This window comes from Epargyreus clarus, unplaced genomic scaffold (genome assembly GCF_041222505.1).
Source record: "Epargyreus clarus isolate Ecla_fem2 unplaced genomic scaffold, WU_Ecla_fem_2.2 ptg000001l, whole genome shotgun sequence".
Classification (NCBI taxonomy): domain Eukaryota; kingdom Metazoa; phylum Arthropoda; class Insecta; order Lepidoptera; family Hesperiidae; genus Epargyreus; species Epargyreus clarus.
The window spans coordinates 13,122,204-13,139,621 of NW_027332209.1; the positions used below are offsets into that span (position 1 = coordinate 13,122,204).

Sequence of the window (17,418 nt, forward strand, 5' to 3'; positions counted from 1 at the left end):
CTAAAATTTATATAATAATAACTTGTAAATATAATTATACGCGTAGGAAATAAGTTATATAATTATAATAATAGACAGATCAGTATATCGAATATTATATAAATATAATTGTAGTCCTGAAAATGTATATTTTGTTTTATTATATATCTTTTTAAATAAATAAGTTACGCGTCGATTATACGGCTTACAATATATATCCTGCATGCAGTTCAAGATTGTCCGCAGGCGTGAATTTATTCATTTCTGCTGAATTAGCTACTGTGGCGGCAAAAGGAGTACAGGTCGCCCCCCGACCAGGTGGACTGACGACCTGAAGCGGACGGTGGGTAACCGCTGGATGCAGACGGCCCAAGACCGGTCGGAGTGGCGCAGACTAGGGGAGGCCTATGTCCAGCAGTGGACCAGTAAAGGCTGATGGATGGATGGATGGATGGCGGGAAATGGGATAATGGCATAATGTGGCGTGGGATTTGTATAAAATTCCATTTTTGTTGATTTTATTTCGATGAAAGAACTTTTAAATGACTACTTAATATGAAATTACTAATCTAATGACAAATAGGTTTGTTTTACTAAGATAAATGCTTGCTTTTTAAATTGAATGCAATTTCAAGTTACGACTGCGTGCAGTTCTTTCCAACTGCGTAAAGTCCAAACTCGACAGCACACAGCTTAATACATCAACTGCAAACATGCACTTTGCAACAACTACTACGCAACAATACGATGGTATATATTTTAAACCATGCAGTATGTACCATCCTCCCTCCCACACAAGATACGTGCAGATGCAAAAAATAAAAATATACACCACCATACATAACACCACTAACACGTGTTTGGCTCCAAAACGAAGCATCATCAGGGTAAGTTGACTCTACGACGATTAATCGTTAAATTCATTCTTAAAATAGAACCAAGTATAGTAAATAAAATGATGTCAACAGACTAATTAAAAATATGGCGCACAATGTAACTAGTATCAGGTTTAAGGCCAATGTTCACATCGTATTTGATCAATAAACGGCCCCTGTGTCAGTCAAGTGTTAGTTCTGGCATCACAAACTGCTCACTGCTGGGGTCGTTGGTCAGACTGAGGACTTAGATCAGTGGTGCCCAAGTCGGTCCTCAAGGTGCACTATTAAATAATCAGTGTCTATACGATCTACCAATTGCATATTTATTTTGCTACTCCAAGGAATTTCTTTTGTCACTGGATTCATGGACTCATGGTGAAGGATAACATCGTGAGGAAATCTGCATACCTGAGAGATTTATAAAAAAGATCTCACAGGTATGTGAAGTCTACCAATACGCACTTGGCCAGCGCGATGGACTATGGCCTAATCCTTCTCACTCTGAGAGGAAACCCGTGCCTAGGGCAGTAATGGATTGATGATGAAGCAAGTGATCATTATTTTTTAATCTGGTGAACTATAGCTTTTCCTCTGAGGAGAACCGTGCCCAGCAGCGGAATAGTTAGTAGTTGAGTGCCAAGTTTTATATTACTTCTATAGGTTTCAATAAAACTGATTAGACCAATAATTTACTTTTACACTTACTATTTAATATTGTTATATTATTTATAATTAATCAATGTCAATATAAAGGTTATCGGATAAACGTCTAATCTAACAGAACCATCCACATCCTCGCACCGTGTAGTACTCTGAGAGTGTTATTTTAAATAACAATTAAGTTTGTTTTTGTATCATTATTTAATTTCGTGAATAGTTCTCAAAATGCGTGTAGACATACCACAACTGAATAGATGTTGTTTTTGTATGCCGCTGCGGCGTGGTCTTCTCACGTGGGTTTACGTGAAATTAGTAAGTATTTTACTTTATTTAATTCTAAAGAAATAGAATATGTATAAAATGATGTATGGATTTTTCGGCCAATTTTCAATTCTTTTAGAAATACACGTGAATATGCTATTTTTCGTAACATGAAAAGAATATAAATTGTATTGTATCCTTAAAATTATAAAGAAAGCACATTATTGTGCATGATGACAGATTTTGAAACAAATTTTAATAATGTGGGTCTTAATATTAATAATTTTAATATTGCTAGCAAAAATAATTTGACGCAAATAATAGCATTTTTAATACGCTTTTTCTATTAAATTAAGCACATAAACGCTGCGACGTCACACTATGACATTGCATAGAAAAGTTCGAGCAATAAAGTGATGTATGTGAGCCATGACGTCATTCGCTCCGATAAGCGTTTCCGACAACATGATCCACTGGTACTTTTATACGTATATTTAATATAATACTGAAATAAAAGATTTTAAAATAAAAATATAGTGTCTTATACTAAGTTAAGTAAAATTAAAACTGAGTAATTTTTGGGTTATTTTTAAGCCGATTACTAATACTAAGCCTTTGCTGTCTGTCCTTGTATCCCAGGGCTCTAATCCTCGAATCGTAAAAGATAGACTAGGTAATTCTATAGCCGCTAAAACAATACATACTAGAAATAGAAAAAGTTAAAAGTAAAAGAGATTACCTACGCAATAACGGTGCAATACTGGTATTTTTTCGTACTTTTCATATTAATTAGGTATTGAACCGTAATAGGAAGACAGTTATTTTTTTTTTAAATGTATTAACAATAAAAAAATATATACATACATTTATATATATTTTTATTGTTGCGTGAGGTCAGCCACAGATGCATGACTACCTCTGAGATTTACGTCGGAACGGTATGAAAAAGTATGTCATCCCACAAACCAGAATACAGCAGGGCTTAACACTGCTGTTATTAAACAGAAATAGGTGTGACGGTTAAGTTCTACAACCTTCAAATGATGATTATGAAGCTAAGTATAACTATAATTTCCAGGTGCTCGCTCTCATCATAACTTTATTTGTGCTGGAACACGTCATAAAGTATATTGATGACATAGCAGATGACCCATTATTTGTTCCCGCATGTATTGGACTGATCACGTTTTTTTTGGAAACTATCTTTGATATCATCTTTATTATCAGCGCTCACACCGTAAGTGATTTTCGTAATGTAAAGCTTTGCCAGTTGTCGTCTATTGGCGCCCGGCTCGGCACAGATCTCCTCTTGGAGGGAGATGAGTCAGAGAGTTAGGAGATGCCATCTACTGTCCTAGTCAAGAGCGAGTTGATAAGCTTCAGACAACTTTGAAAACTCTTTTAAAGTACAGATGACACACATAAAGTAGGTACAAATTTTTAAAGTACTAATTTCAGATGTAAGATCATCAATCAATATCATGAGAAATAGGTTTCCTCATGATATTGATCTTACTGTTATAGCACGTGAAAATTGATTAACTTTGAATGATCAGGGTGTATGAATTTCAGGTCGCTGGTTATTTCCGAATTATTTCAGATTCTTGTGCGCTAGTGGTAGTGCATGTGTAAAAATATATAAATAGCGATGAGTGGTGCCGTCTGCTTCACACTCCATTTCACACTCGCGTCCTTCGAATAGGTCCTCCGAGGGCCTCTGTAATAAATATACTTATATTTCGTCCTGTGACGAACTCCGAATGATTGAGAATGACGAACTGAATGATTTACCATGTGTTGCGAAAGAAACGTCAACATTTCAAATTTTGAATTTACTTTTTATTTATTGTCAGTATTTCAGCGAGTCCGAAATACTGAACACAGGGGAACGTGCTTGGGATTCGAGGCTCGGAGCCCCCGACTTAGCCGTATGTAATGTCAATATCATAATCATGATGTAATTACATATTTATTGTCATAGTTGCTGGGTTCAGATTTCTTCTAAGGACCAAAAGTTTTTAGTCGATCACATTAGAAGAACGAATACGGTTTGACTGGGACCATTCCCACACCTTTTTCTAGAGTAACTAAAGCAGTTCTGTGATTCAATGGAAGGGTTTGGATGTTGACTGACATACATATGAGACGACTATTATAACCTGTGTGGCAATGTATCTGTACGGCTTCAGGTAGACCCTGTTCTATATGGAGTTGGTCACAGATGTCCATGGGTGGCGGGGGTTTAGGTACCATCAGATGAACTGCAAGTTCGCTACTGTAATATTACAAAAAAATAAGTTTAGAAAATAAATATTAATGGTCCTTACTTTTCAGAAAAACTTCGTGTACTTAAGAATATACTACCGTTATGCGTTGACTATGCTGGCCATTCAAGTGACGTCTGTTGTGCTGTTCATTGTATTCCAAATATACATCACATTTGGGCACCCACATGGCTTATTTGTGCTGCACTTTATGTTGGAACTAGCTTTCTTCTTATTTGGACAAATTGGTAAGTCAGCCTCGTGGTTGGTTTTACTTAAATTCTTATGAACACTTGCTCGTTAGTATAAACTAATCGTAACCAATGTTTTCCTAACTTTGAAATTAGACAATTTTGCCCATGTAAATTTGTCAAATTGTAAAATTGCAACAGTAGGTAAATAGTGATGATGGGTGTTAGGTCGAGTTTGGGTTTAGGAAAAATTTTAAACGACACTTTCTAACTTAGTCCTCAGGAATAGCAACGGTACTGTGACCAGGCACATGACTAATCTTACCTAAGGTTGAGCGCAGATTTTCATGAGCAATGAGCATGCCCGTTTTCTACTTCTATATATATATATTTTTCTAATGTAGTATATCTGTAAAACCGAAAAGCTCTGTAAAGCAGGCGTAAAACACTTTTCTAAACAATTATTTATTTATTTCAGTGCTCCAGATTTATTTCGTCATTCTTGTGCGAAGCGAGCTACTCAAATTGGAAAATAACACACAATTTGAATTTGTAAACCACGTCAGTGAACCGGAATGTAAAGCACACATTGTGGCGTAATTTATAAAGATAAATAAAAAGAAATAATAACCGATATTTTTGTCAGAATCTCTCTTTGATAATCGGTAAAAATTTAAATATAGAATATTACGCATGTTAAATTATTAATTATGTAAGTAGATAGTTGATAGTTAAGTATTTCTTCGCTAATGGCAATAAAATTTTAGTAACTATGTTATTTTTTAATTTACTGAACTTGTGAGAATTGTTATTATGAAGCAAAATGTCGACAAAAATACTATTATTAAACATATATACTTAATTATTTAAAGAACATAACACAAATATTTTAATCTGGGGGCTCGAAGTGTCCCCCGCAAAATATATAACTATTTGGCAAAGGGAGATCTTCCGCCGGGCTAGGTGATCATGCCCGGGGAGCGGCCGTGCTCCAACAGTCTCAGTTCCGAGCTTGTATACATGCAAGATGTTAACCCTATACTTGACATTGTGCACTTAAATGCACATTAGAATCAGATTTTTTTTTTCGGATAATGCGACATCGAATCTTACTAATAATAACTGAAAGCGAATTAGCAAACGTTTCTTTATGTCAGAAAATGAAATCAATATCTGTCTCGTTCACACATTGTAAATGGTAAACAAAATAGCGAGCCGTCATTCAGCGCCTGCGCAACGCTCTCTAAGAATCTTATTTTATCTGAATGAAATTAAGTTATATGTACGAAATTTATATAATCTTACTTTCTGCAAGCTTTATGCAATGTTTTGGTGATATTTTTTTGAGATATAATGTTTTGAATATATAGTAATTCATGACTTTTGTTATGTGTGCATTAAAATGCACACTGCCAACGACATACAATATTACTGTTTGTCAATATTGTGTCTTTAAATGCACACTGCCAACTTTGCTACTATATACTAAGGTTCTGCACACAAGGTAGGGGGTTGGGTGAACAAAGTTCAGACAGAGTTTTTTTTATAATTCATGACTGAAATTAATATTTCCCCGTTTCCACTAAATTCCCAGTCCTTAGCTTGCAATATTTTTTTCAGATGACTGGAGGCCGAAAAATTCTAGCTTTGGTGTCTAAATTGCGTAATTAAATCGGATGTAGAATCCAGCAAATCCCTAGAAAGATGAATTCCAGATGTCTAGGTCTCATAAAGACGTCCCTGAACTCAAGTCCTGTCCAATCAATAGCGTCTTCTGTCAAAAATGTAAACATCTCCAATAATGATGATTCCAGAACATCTGCAATATCAATCCCAGATAAGACCAAATTCCCACTTGAGCTCGGCTATAGATGCGCCACTAGCCCTGAAGACTAAGCTGGAATGCCTCAGAAAAGTATATCTTCTTACCACATCCTTCAAACAAGTGGAATAAAGTCCAATCATATGCTCAAATTTAATACAACATTCTAACGGAAACATGGATGCAGGTCTATACAGACAAGTCGCTTTATATCGTGCAAATGTGATAGGCCATTGTTAGTATTGTCCTCACAGATCCTGGACATCTTCGTTTGTGATTCCTGGTTGCTGTTTCGTCATGGGAACAGCGGTAAACAAAAATTATTGCCACTCAAAAAGTTTCGAGTCGCTTTATGTTGGAACTGTGTTTTTTTGGGAGGAGGTCTTCTAATCTCTCAACTCAACTAAAATATCTCAAAACTTGTTGACATGTCATAACTTCCGAGACTTTTATCTTTAGTATTTTCAAAATGTATGATATTTTTTTATGTTTTTTAATTATTTCTTAGTTTAGTGAGTACTTGGCGGTGTGCATTTAAAGACACATATTTTTTTCTCGTGAACCTGGCAGTGTGCACTTAAAGACACATACTATATTCTGAAAACTGAAATTCAGAGATTTTTTATTTTATTTTTCCTAATCCTTACTAATATTATAAATCCGAAAGTAACTCTGTCTGTCTGTCTGTCTGTCTGGTTGTCTCTTCTTCACGCCTAAACCACTGAACTGATTTTAATGAAATTTTGTACAAAGATAGACTGAAATCCGAGAAAGGACATAGGATCGTTTTTATCCCAGAAATCCCACGGGAACTAGGGATGGCGATATAAGATCGATTAATCGGAGAATCGATCCTTTGGACCAAAACCATCGATTATTTTAGTCGATATTAATAAGGATTGAATCGTAAACTATGCATTTGATCAAGTGATGATCTATAGCAAAGTTGTTGTCCATGAGCCCACGAAGGTTCCAGAGTTCGTACGACCAATTTTCGCCAGATGGCGCAACTGTTATTCCAGTGAATGATTATGTTAGTATGTCATATTATTTTCTTTTAAACGCGGGCGAAGCCGCGGGCAAAAACTAGTATCCTTATAACCCAATTAACGCAGGGAAGTAGCAAAAGTATAATTTTTTTAGGATAAAATTCTCTGCCAAGTATAGGGTTAAGAAAACTTCACTAGCGTGATTCAGCAGCGGCATCTCTTGACGAGTAGCGGGAAGTCGCCACAACTATTTTCTTTTTTATTTTTATATTTTTTAATTTTAATAAAGAATACAGCCAGTTAAAGGTATGGCCAGAAGTTTGTATGCAATGTTTTAATTATTTTAATAAATTATTAGAAATTATTTATTCTTTATTTACTTATTTATTAATAATTAGTTTATTAGGAAGACATCACTACTGTAGTGTTAAGGTCGCCTTAAATGTATCATTGTTTTTTTGTTACATAAACTTTGGTGAAAAATAAAGATTTTTATATTGTAGTGTACAGATGTTTATTTATTATGGCCACTAACATGCCCAACTGAGCATTTAAAGTAAGGAATAAATCATCATATAGGCTTATGCCTTTTAAGTTTTTCGCGGTTACGTAGCCGCTGCGGTAACGGAGGTGCCCGCAAACTCGGCGGAATTAGATCGCCAATCTGACGGAAAAAACGATATTAATTGCCCACGGAACAGAAAAAAACTATTTTACTGTTCCGTTTAATTGCCTACTGATACAGCAGAAACAGCAGATAACCACCAAACCACGCTAAAATAAACCGCATCGTGAGAACAGCAACTGTTACTTTTTTATATGGAAGTAGCAGACGAACATGTAGTCCACCTGATGGTAAGTGGCATCTATTGCCCATGGACGTCTGTAATCAAACCCAGATAGGATTAAATATTCCTACTAGTGATAGCCTAGTGGTTAAGAAACGCGGCCTCTCGATCGAGGGGTCCGAGGTTCAAATCCCAGGCACGCACCTCTGATTTTGAAATTTATGTGCTTATTAGAAATTAATTATCACTTGCTTAAAACGGTGAAGGAAAACATCGTGAGGAAACCTGCATACCTGAGAGATAAAAATCTTAAAGGTATGTGAAGTCTACCAATACGCACTTGGCCAGCGCGGTAGACTATGGCCTAATCCTTCTCATTCTGAGAGGAGACCCGTGCCCAGCAGTGGGACAGTAATGGGTTGATGATGATGATGATGATGATGATTCCTACTTGAGCTCGGCCACAGATACCCCCGCTACCCCTGAAGACTAAGTTGGAACGCCTCGGAAAAGTATGTCTCCCTTACGACACCCTTCTAAACACTGCTGTTATGAGGTAGAAATAGGTGTGGTGATGGTGCCGCCGGAGTCGACCCACAAAGGGTTCTACCACCTTTTCATTTTCATATTTCGTGAATATACATTTTTCGTGAGTTCTAAGCTCACTATTAGTCTGTGAAAAAAAAATAGTTGGGCCTGTATTTTTTGCTATTTATGACCTCTGTTCTGTTTATGAAATCAAAAGTTAATCCATAGACAATAGGTCATTATGTCAAGTAATATCTATGATTAACGTCATTGTATGGTTATTGTAAAATAATGATGTGCCGAGTCGGCCATTTTTGGTATTCGAGTACTTTAGTACTCATATAAAAAAGAATCGATTCAGTACTCGAGTCCAAAGTATTCACAAAGTACTCGAGTACTTTGCACAACATACAGTCCAATAGCACGGAAGAGCAAAAAAAAAAGAAACAACCCACTACACAAAATTAAACAAGTTTTTACTTGTACGAGTAGTAGTTGTAGTATACGAGTATCGTCAGTATTCGAGTATTACTGGTACTAGAGTATGCGAGTTTATGTAAGTACTCGAGTACTGACTCGAGTCGACCTGACTCGGCACATCTCTATTGTAAAAGTATGATTATATTTTAGACATAACATCAATGTATGAAGTATTATAATGTATGGCAAGCTATGAACTGAGGTTAAAATATGTGTGTTAATATAGAAGTAATTTTGCCAACAATAGAAACCTTTCTTCTCCTTTACTCTTTACGGAGTGGTTCCATAATTATACTTCTGTGGACGATAGTAAGTTATTGAAATGATATCAATAGGTACATAAATTGAATGTACCTGTGCTTTTAAAATATTATTTTTGAGCTATACCTATTCTGCTTATGATAATAATGCCTTAAATTTTTCCCTTTTTTTCCATATCTAACGCCGCGTCCGTTCTCTAGCATACCATCCCAAATTCAATGTGGATAAAACTTTTGAATTGGTTTGTGTAGGCTTGCAAGCGCTTGTAACATAACATTTAAATAAATTAATTAACGCTTTCTACACTCTTAGCCCCACACTAGGATTCCCAGTGTCGTGGGTGCCATGGACACACACATAGACAAATACACACCCAACCAACCCAAACACCCAGACCCAGAAACAGAAATCTAAATTCATCATTTAGATATCTGTCTGGCCGGGGATCTAACCCTGGACCCTTTGCGCGTCAGACCGGTATGGTGGTCGCTCGGCCTCGCGGGTTGATCAAGCCAACCATTAATAGAGTTTGGAGTTTACGGAAAACGCCAAGCGTGGGGAGTGCGAACGCAGCATTAAAGGTGTGGTAAGGGAGATATAGAATAGGTAATTTTCCGAGGCGAGGCGATTTCCGAGGCAACCTAATCTTCACGGGTAGCGGTGCAATCGTGGCCGACCTCAAGTAAGAATATCCATTACTATCTGGAGTTGATTACACATGTCCATGGGCGACAGTAGCTTACCATCAGGTGGACTGCATGCTCGTCTGCTATTCCTATATTATAAAAAAAATCTTGGGAATGGCTGATCACGTTTTGACGATAATTTAATAGATTATTTTATTATTCTGTTATTTTTAGTTCCGGACACTCTTCTGTGTATTATTCTTCACAATGGCGATTCTTGAAGTGCTTGTTCATCAAAGTTTTCCATTCGGTGCTTGGCTGGTGAATAATAAGTATCGAGCACCAGAGAATATTATACTAATTTTGTTCTACTCCTACACTATTATTTTGGTGTCCGACGCGGTTCTTCTAGTGTTTACTGCTTTTTTGGGCTATGGACTATATTATGTACGTACTATATATACTATAAGACGTATGTAGATATTTTGAATAGATAGGTAGGTATATAATAAAACTCTAACCGTTTTTTGAACACAAAACTTCATCTGATGGTCCTAAAAGAACTAAAAAATCCATAATTATGTAGTTTGCGACATGATTCGTCCAGAGTGGTGATTAGGTATTACAAAACCATTTTTAGTTAAGGCCTAAGTACAGCAATTATAGGTATTGCTATTAATATATTGCTAATTGATTTTATATTGAATTTATATTGCTAATTGATAAATGATTTAAACTAACTCTACAACCTGCGAGAATACCTAACTTTTGAATGTATGATCATTAAAGATCACCTTCAAATCACCTTTCATATTTTAACCTTTTTTTTAACGAGGGGGAACCTTCAAAAGGTACCCGATGCCGTGTGAGCGACACGGTTATGTGGGATTCTTACCGCTAAAACCCCCCCGGTGGCCGTCCTCGGCGCTGCGTAGAGAACTCCGGAATCTCCAAAGGAACGCAACCGGAGTCCTCTTAGCGCGTTGCCCCGTTCGTATTTTATCCTACTCATTTTCTAACAGCGGTAAAAGTCTCAGATAATTGTGGAAAATTTGTTCACTTGCATTTAAGATTTCTTCAACAAATAACTAATTTCGCCAGCATATAAAATTTTGAATACTTGTCGGTTTTCCCAATGGATTGACACTACCTAGTTTTCTAACACATACACAAGTTGCTTTTCACATTCTCTGTACCTTTAGTATGAGTTTTAACGTTTGCTCGCAAACGTTCAATGTTTACGAATTCCCGCATACAGCGCTCCCGTGGACCGTATCGGAACTAAAATTCCGCTGCATAAGTTTAAAAACGGAACTATAACGCTATAGAAATTAAATTAAAAATGTAAAAATAAATTCATTATATTTATATTTGTAAAATTAAATGTTGTTACAATTGATTATTCAGTTTTTTAAAACTCATAATGCAAAATTTTAGTTCCGACACGGTCCACGTGGGCACTGAATGAGCAAAAACTCATACTAAGGATACTGTTCTTTTTTACTCTCATGAACCATAAAAAATATTATTTTTCTATTTTTCTTATCTTTTTTTTCTTTTCAGGAGAGATCAAATTTATTCAAATACTACCTGGTATGTCGTTTTCCTATCTGGTTACTGGAAGTCATATTCATCTCAGTGTTGTGTCTAAGCCACAAACTTCTAATAGGATATTATCTGTGCATTTTATTATTTGTTGGTAAGTTAAGATGTCTATGGCAGTCACCACTAGGGAATGCAATCCCGGTCTCGCGGGATCTATATCTCGCGAGATCTCGTCTAATTTTTCGGGATCAATCCCGAAGCATAATATGACAAGATCTCGTTCGAGATTGACGAGTTAGGCGGCAATGGTCAGCGATGTTACACACATACGCTCGCGATGCGAGAGGTGCGCACTTTGTTTTTTAAGAAGTTATTTTCAAAATCACCCATAACTTTTTAATCTTTAACTACTGTATACCTTATTTTGATTATTTTAGTAAACTGTTAATTATTTCGTTACTTTAGTTTAATTAAAGGATAAAGGCTTTCGTTTCGAATAATATTTTGTTTTATATTACCTCACTATAACCAACAAGCAGTTTTCATCGTTTACAGTGATGTGATTTTTTAACTAGACGAGATCCCGAAAATCCCGAGATCCCGCGGGATTGATATTTCTAATCACGCGGGATCTCGACTTTACGATCTCGATCGTCGGGATTGCATTCACTAGTCACCACTTACCATCAGATGGGCTGCATGCTCGTTAGCTACTCCAGTCTTATTATTTGAAAATATACTGGAGATTAAGTATGTAATTTTATTATTTTTTCAGTTCTGGAGTTTTATTCATTTATCGTCGTGTACAGTTATTATGTGAATATTGCAGAATATGAAAAAGAAATGGAATGTAAAGAGGGAATTCCTTGCAATACACACGATTCCGAAGCATAATAAATTACTAATGTAATAACCTAATATATATATAAATTCATAACTTATATAGTGTTCGATCGCAGGTGATTTCTTGAACGAAGTCGAAGCCGTAGATTTAAAAATCCTAATGAATTATGTTTTAAATTGGCTAAAAACAAATAACAATTTTTTTAATGCTTTTCTTTCCACCTAATAACAGCAGTGTGAGGCGCTGCTGTGTTCAGGTTTGAAGGGTGTGGTAAGGGAGAAAGACTTTTCCGATGCGTTCGAAACTTAGTCCTCAGGGGTAGCGGCGCATCTGTGGCTGACCTCAGGTAGGAATATCTTATCCTATCTGGGGTTGATTACAGATGTCCATGGGCGGCAGTAGCCACTTACCATCAGTTTACCTGTACTGAAATTATTATTTTTCTTGTAGTTTTTTCTTGCCATGAAAAGAATTTCATTTCCTGCATTGCTGAAACAACGTTCCCATTTTGGCTGCCCTTTTCTCTTCCAGATTTTTTTTATATGGATAACTTGTCATAATTTCGCTTCTTTTAGCCTTGCGGCGTCGTGCTGTTGCTCTTTTTTTTAAAGCATCAGGAACAGGTGAGAGTTCTGCAAGAACAGCTTTAAAATTGTCGATGGTTATCTGAATGGCAGCTTTTGTTTCAGATTCAGATTGCTGAAAAGAGGCAATTTGAAGTTTAGCGTCAGCACTAGCATTTCTGTGTATCTGTGAGCAAATTAACTTCGATAAAATAAATTTAAATAGTGGCCGGTACTGGAGGACGAAGTCGCGGCCGGTACTGCGGGTAACGAAATATTAATTATGTTTTATCACAAACAAAAACCTATAAATGAAGATCGATTCAAAACACTTTTTTTTAATAATTGTATAAGTAAATTATGCGTACCAGGACTAACGGGCTTAAATTTTCATCTGTACTTCGAAAATCACACTCAGAACTTTAATACTGTAGCGTAGGTGTATCTTAAGCAACACTAATCTTCGTACTGACAGTAAATGCTTCGAGACTCGTTCCTCTCGCTCAGGGCCTAACCTTTTAATAACATATCTGTGATTCTACTGTACTTCCTTTAACGCCACCTGTTGTAGGCTAAGAGAATTTGCAAGTATTGGATGCCGGCCGGTACTGTAGGACTCTCCCCTAAGTAAATACAGTAAGTTGAAAAGTAAAGTATGACTCTTTTTTAAGCCAAAATAGTCATACTTTTGAATCGGAAGACTACACTTTTAAAACGAGTTCATTGGTCCGCCTTTATCATACGTTACCGGCGTATCTGATAAACAGATAATTCGCGGCTGCCGATAAAACACACCCGTTTTTCCTAACAAATTCGTATAGGTGACTTTTTTGTTACTCATCCACCCAAATAAATGCGAGTTATTACAACTAAAGTGAACGTAGTGTTGTAAAGTGGAAAGTATATCTATTTTTGTTGTGATTTTCCAATAACAAACATGGGGTTTGAATTGCCGAGGTTGTACAGGTTTTGTTTTTGTTTGTCGCTAAGAACTGGCGCTCTTATAATCGGATATTTGTCGTTGGTAAGAGAATATTAGTCACTAGATTATTGTAGATTTAAAAACTAAGTACGTGAGTATGTGTAATATGAGTGATTTCATAAATGTGCAAAAGCAACAATTTTGTTATTTACTTAATCATTTATAAACAATACAGATTTTATATGTGTATGAGCTGTACACGCTCATCTTAGATTACTTTCATTGAAAACTGTTAGTCAAATGTTTTGACTATATTTGTAGATAGATAGATATAGACGTTAATTGCATAGATAACAAGATAGTTACAGTAATCTGTAATATAATAAAAACATAAAGCTAGAAACAGATTTACAACACTATCACAAATAATGTAATAACAACATAAAATCATAAACAGATTTACAACACTTAGTTATATTACAGCACAAAATAAAAAAAAGACTGTTTTATTTTGTATTTACAACTTCCCTCACTCTTGTTATTATTAAAATTATAACTTTATATTATCTATTTATTTCAAATATTACGGTATTTTAAATAAAAACTAACATTTTATTTTTATTTCAGTTGAATGCAACGCTTAATCTTTTTGCCGTATCGTTTTCTTTGTACAAAGTAGTAACATTTATTAAAACCAATGGGAGTGATATAAACCATACACCGGAGGAAACTGCTAATATTGCGTTGGGGCTATATGTCTCTCATGCATATTCTTTGCTGATATTTTTGTACTACTTCGTAATCAGCTTGCTCTTAATTATTGGTGTCCATAAGGTAAATCTAAAGTTTTATGTTATATATAAAATTCTCGTGTCACAATATTAGTTACCGTACTCCTCCGAAACGGCTTTACCGATTTTCACCAAATTTTATATGCATATTCAGTAGGTCTGAGAATCGGCTACAATCTATTTTTCATACTCCTAAGTGATAAGGGTCGTTCACCCTTAACATTTTTTTTATTTATATGGCAACACAACGTTTGCCGGGTTAGCTAGTCTTATTATAAAAATAATCTACTGATCACTAAAACGTGGCATAAGTTTGACTTTAGGTAGTTAGCAGTACTTACTCGTAGACATTAGGCTGCTAAGTTCATTCTGTGGTTGATGAGTTTATGCCTACGTTTGGGAAATTCATAAAATTTCACCTTTGACTCATCCAGTTTTTTCATCAGATCCATACAATACTAAGTAAATATTCACTATCGCTCATGGACATCTCTTATCAACTTTTAATAGGATTAAAGTCCTACTAGAGATCAACTGCTGTACCCTTAGTATGAGTTTTTACGTTTTTATTAAAATAAACTGTTTTGGTATTTGTTTACGTATTTGCCCATACATTTCCAATCAGCGCTCCTAGCGGATTATATAAGAACTCATTGGAATAGTAGGAATAGTATGTTTTTGCCTTAACTTAATTTTAAAATAGTTTAATAACTATAATAATTTTGGCGGTAATACCTTTTCACAAATTACATTATCGAATCACGAACCGTGTCAAAACTCAAACATAATTTGATTTAATTTTCAGAACAGAGTTAAACTTATGAAGTATTATTACTACACTGGACTGTTCCTGCTCGGGCTCGCATTAGCATTAGTAGTGGTAGCGACCATCTTCTTAAATTTTGCAGCTACATTAAGTTTGTTGGCATGGTGTGGTGAGTATGTTGCTTATTACATAACTTCAAATTATATTTTTAGCACGATTTTTATATGTTTGTCGGAGCCTACTGTTTTAAAACTCAAATACAAGGTTTTTCATAGTGACTTTTTCTATATTTAATACATTTAGTTAGTAAGAAAGAAAGAAAGAAAATAATTTATTCGGCAAAATATACAATAAACACAATAGTATAAAAAACCGTAGCCTATTATCTAGAGCTTAGTTTTAAAGGAAATCAAAATAATCGATTTGCTTATTATGGCTACACAAATTATCTAAACGTAAAATCATGCTGATTGTATATGAAAATAATCTGGAATGACTCAATAAGAGGTGATACTTGTAAGAAATAAGATACCATCATGTGTCATTGCCATTATTACGAAAATTTGAATGGAGTTTAAAGTCATACATCTATACTAATATTATAAAGGGGAATACTTTGTTTGTTTGACTGTAATGAATAGGCTTAAAAACTACTGGACCGATTTTAAAAATTCTTTCACCATTCGAAAGGTACATTATCCACGAGTAACATAGGTTATATTTTATATGAAATATATTTGATAAATAGATTTTGAGGCGGTACAAAGTTTGCCGGGTCAGCTAGTTATATAATATAAGGATTATGTTTTGAGGCAATTTATTGCCTTATTTTTTATTCAATTTATATGAGTAATACGAAAACACAAAATTAAAGCCAATTATAATTTTATTATACTGTCTATTAGATAAACCTAAGTGCCAAGATAATAGACAAAATATATTGTAATAAATATTACTTGTTTTCAGTTATTTTATTCTACTGCTTACTCGTGGTACGAAGTACTTATTTGGAGATTGAAGAACGGATTAAACCGCCAGCCCAGGAAATGCAAACTCTATATATAACACAACAAGCGCCATTAATTGTGTAAAAGATATAACTTATAGTTTTTATTTAAATTTTAGATTTGTATAACTTTATTGAGATTAATAAATCTTACTATTAAAAATTATTTCATTTTACCTGATTTTAAGTAAAGCTAAGTTTATAAAGGGGAAGTATGTAATAGGTCTGTAACACACGGCAGCGCTAGCGCCGAGAATTAGTCACTAGTTTACATGTAATTTGTGGTTATGGAAATTTCTTCGTGGTAAAATTAAAAATAATGAAATGGTGACAACGGCAGAATTTACAGTCTGATCATTTTGTGTAGCAGGGGGATAGAAAATTAAAATATTTTTTTGGGTTTACAAATTGGGTACTTGACAGTTTTAACAATAAAATATGAAATATATCCAATATGTTAGCTTATAAGTAAACATAAATTATGCAGTAGTTAGTTAAATTTTTAATACGTTCTAAGTATTTTAATTTTTTAAAAGAAATTTTCGATTTTTTATCTGTGGATTTTAAATCCCAAAACGGCGACAGTGCTGCCTTAAACGTCATGTGACGTCACCACATGCATAATAAACAAGACAAATAAAAATGATATCGTTTGCTGTTAGAGTTGGTTGAATTTATGTTGTGAACTGAAATGAATCCACAGTATATTAAAGCTGATAGCGTGAATCTGCTTAAAGAAGATATACAATGCAATAAATAAAAATGAATACAAAAACTTCCGTGAAATAACCTATGGAAATCACAAATAAACAACGTAAGTAAAATATTCTTTATATTTACATTTAATCATTTCGGACAGTTAAAACATTTCTTAACCGATTTCCGATAGAAGAAAGGTTGTCTTTAAGTGATTATCAAGCTTTTTAAACTATACTTATATTCTTATGTGAACTGCTTTAAGGTTATTTATTGATTATATTTATATTTTCAGATCTTCGCGATAGGCGTATAGTGACGACGCTATAGGGTATGTGCAGTTTAAGAGGCAGGCAAGTTTGTGTTTCATTAAAAGTTGTCCTGAATACAAGGTACATCAAAAGTCATGCTCAGTGTCCATGGCTGTATATGAAAAACAAAGTTTTATTAAATGTGATGACTGTCCTGCCTCCCAAGGATGCAGCAAACATGCAGTAGCATTTTTAATGTGGAGTCATAGAAAGTGAGGAACCAAAAGTTTCAAAGGTGGTCAGCACT

The 17,418-nt window shown here is 34.9% G+C and overlaps 2 protein-coding genes and 1 long non-coding RNA gene across 5 annotated transcripts; all 3 read left to right on the forward strand.

Moving 5' to 3' along the window:
- The first annotated feature begins 603 nt into the window (after nucleotides 1-603).
- LOC140753293 (uncharacterized) lies at nucleotides 604-5,261 on the forward strand. 2 transcript variants are annotated; one of them, XM_073087830.1, is made up of 5 exons: nucleotides 604-1,829; nucleotides 2,857-3,015; nucleotides 3,632-3,706; nucleotides 4,113-4,290; nucleotides 4,712-5,261. In XM_073087830.1, the coding sequence occupies exons 1-5, from the start codon at nucleotides 1,743-1,745 to the stop codon at nucleotides 4,831-4,833; spliced, it is 621 nt and encodes a 206-aa protein (XP_072943931.1). In that variant the 5' UTR covers nucleotides 604-1,742; the 3' UTR covers nucleotides 4,834-5,261. The 2 variants fall into 2 exon arrangements, with proteins under 2 accessions (XP_072943931.1, XP_072944016.1); XM_073087915.1 differs by lacking the exon at nucleotides 3,632-3,706 and having other exon boundaries at nucleotides 606-1,829.
- Nucleotides 5,262-8,969: 3,708 nt separating this feature from the next.
- LOC140753462 (uncharacterized) lies at nucleotides 8,970-16,312 on the forward strand. 2 transcript variants are annotated; one of them, XM_073088117.1, is made up of 5 exons: nucleotides 8,970-9,149; nucleotides 9,962-10,174; nucleotides 11,291-11,426; nucleotides 12,048-12,178; nucleotides 14,229-14,360. In XM_073088117.1, exons 1-4 carry the CDS (start codon nucleotides 9,051-9,053, stop codon nucleotides 12,164-12,166), a joined length of 567 nt encoding a protein of 188 aa, XP_072944218.1. In that variant the 5' UTR covers nucleotides 8,970-9,050; the 3' UTR covers nucleotides 12,167-12,178; nucleotides 14,229-14,360. The 2 variants fall into 2 exon arrangements, with proteins under 2 accessions (XP_072944218.1, XP_072944298.1); XM_073088197.1 differs by lacking the exons at nucleotides 8,970-9,149; nucleotides 9,962-10,174; nucleotides 11,291-11,426; nucleotides 12,048-12,178 and adding exons at nucleotides 13,423-13,703; nucleotides 15,198-15,327; nucleotides 16,125-16,312 and having other exon boundaries at nucleotides 14,229-14,435.
- Nucleotides 16,313-16,597: 285 nt separating this feature from the next.
- Nucleotides 16,598-17,218, forward strand: LOC140753416 (uncharacterized). Its single transcript, XR_012103569.1, has 3 exons — nucleotides 16,598-16,620; nucleotides 16,655-16,978; nucleotides 17,156-17,218. It is a non-coding gene; the product is annotated as an uncharacterized LOC140753416 (long non-coding RNA).
- The last annotated feature ends 200 nt before the right edge of the window (nucleotides 17,219-17,418 follow it).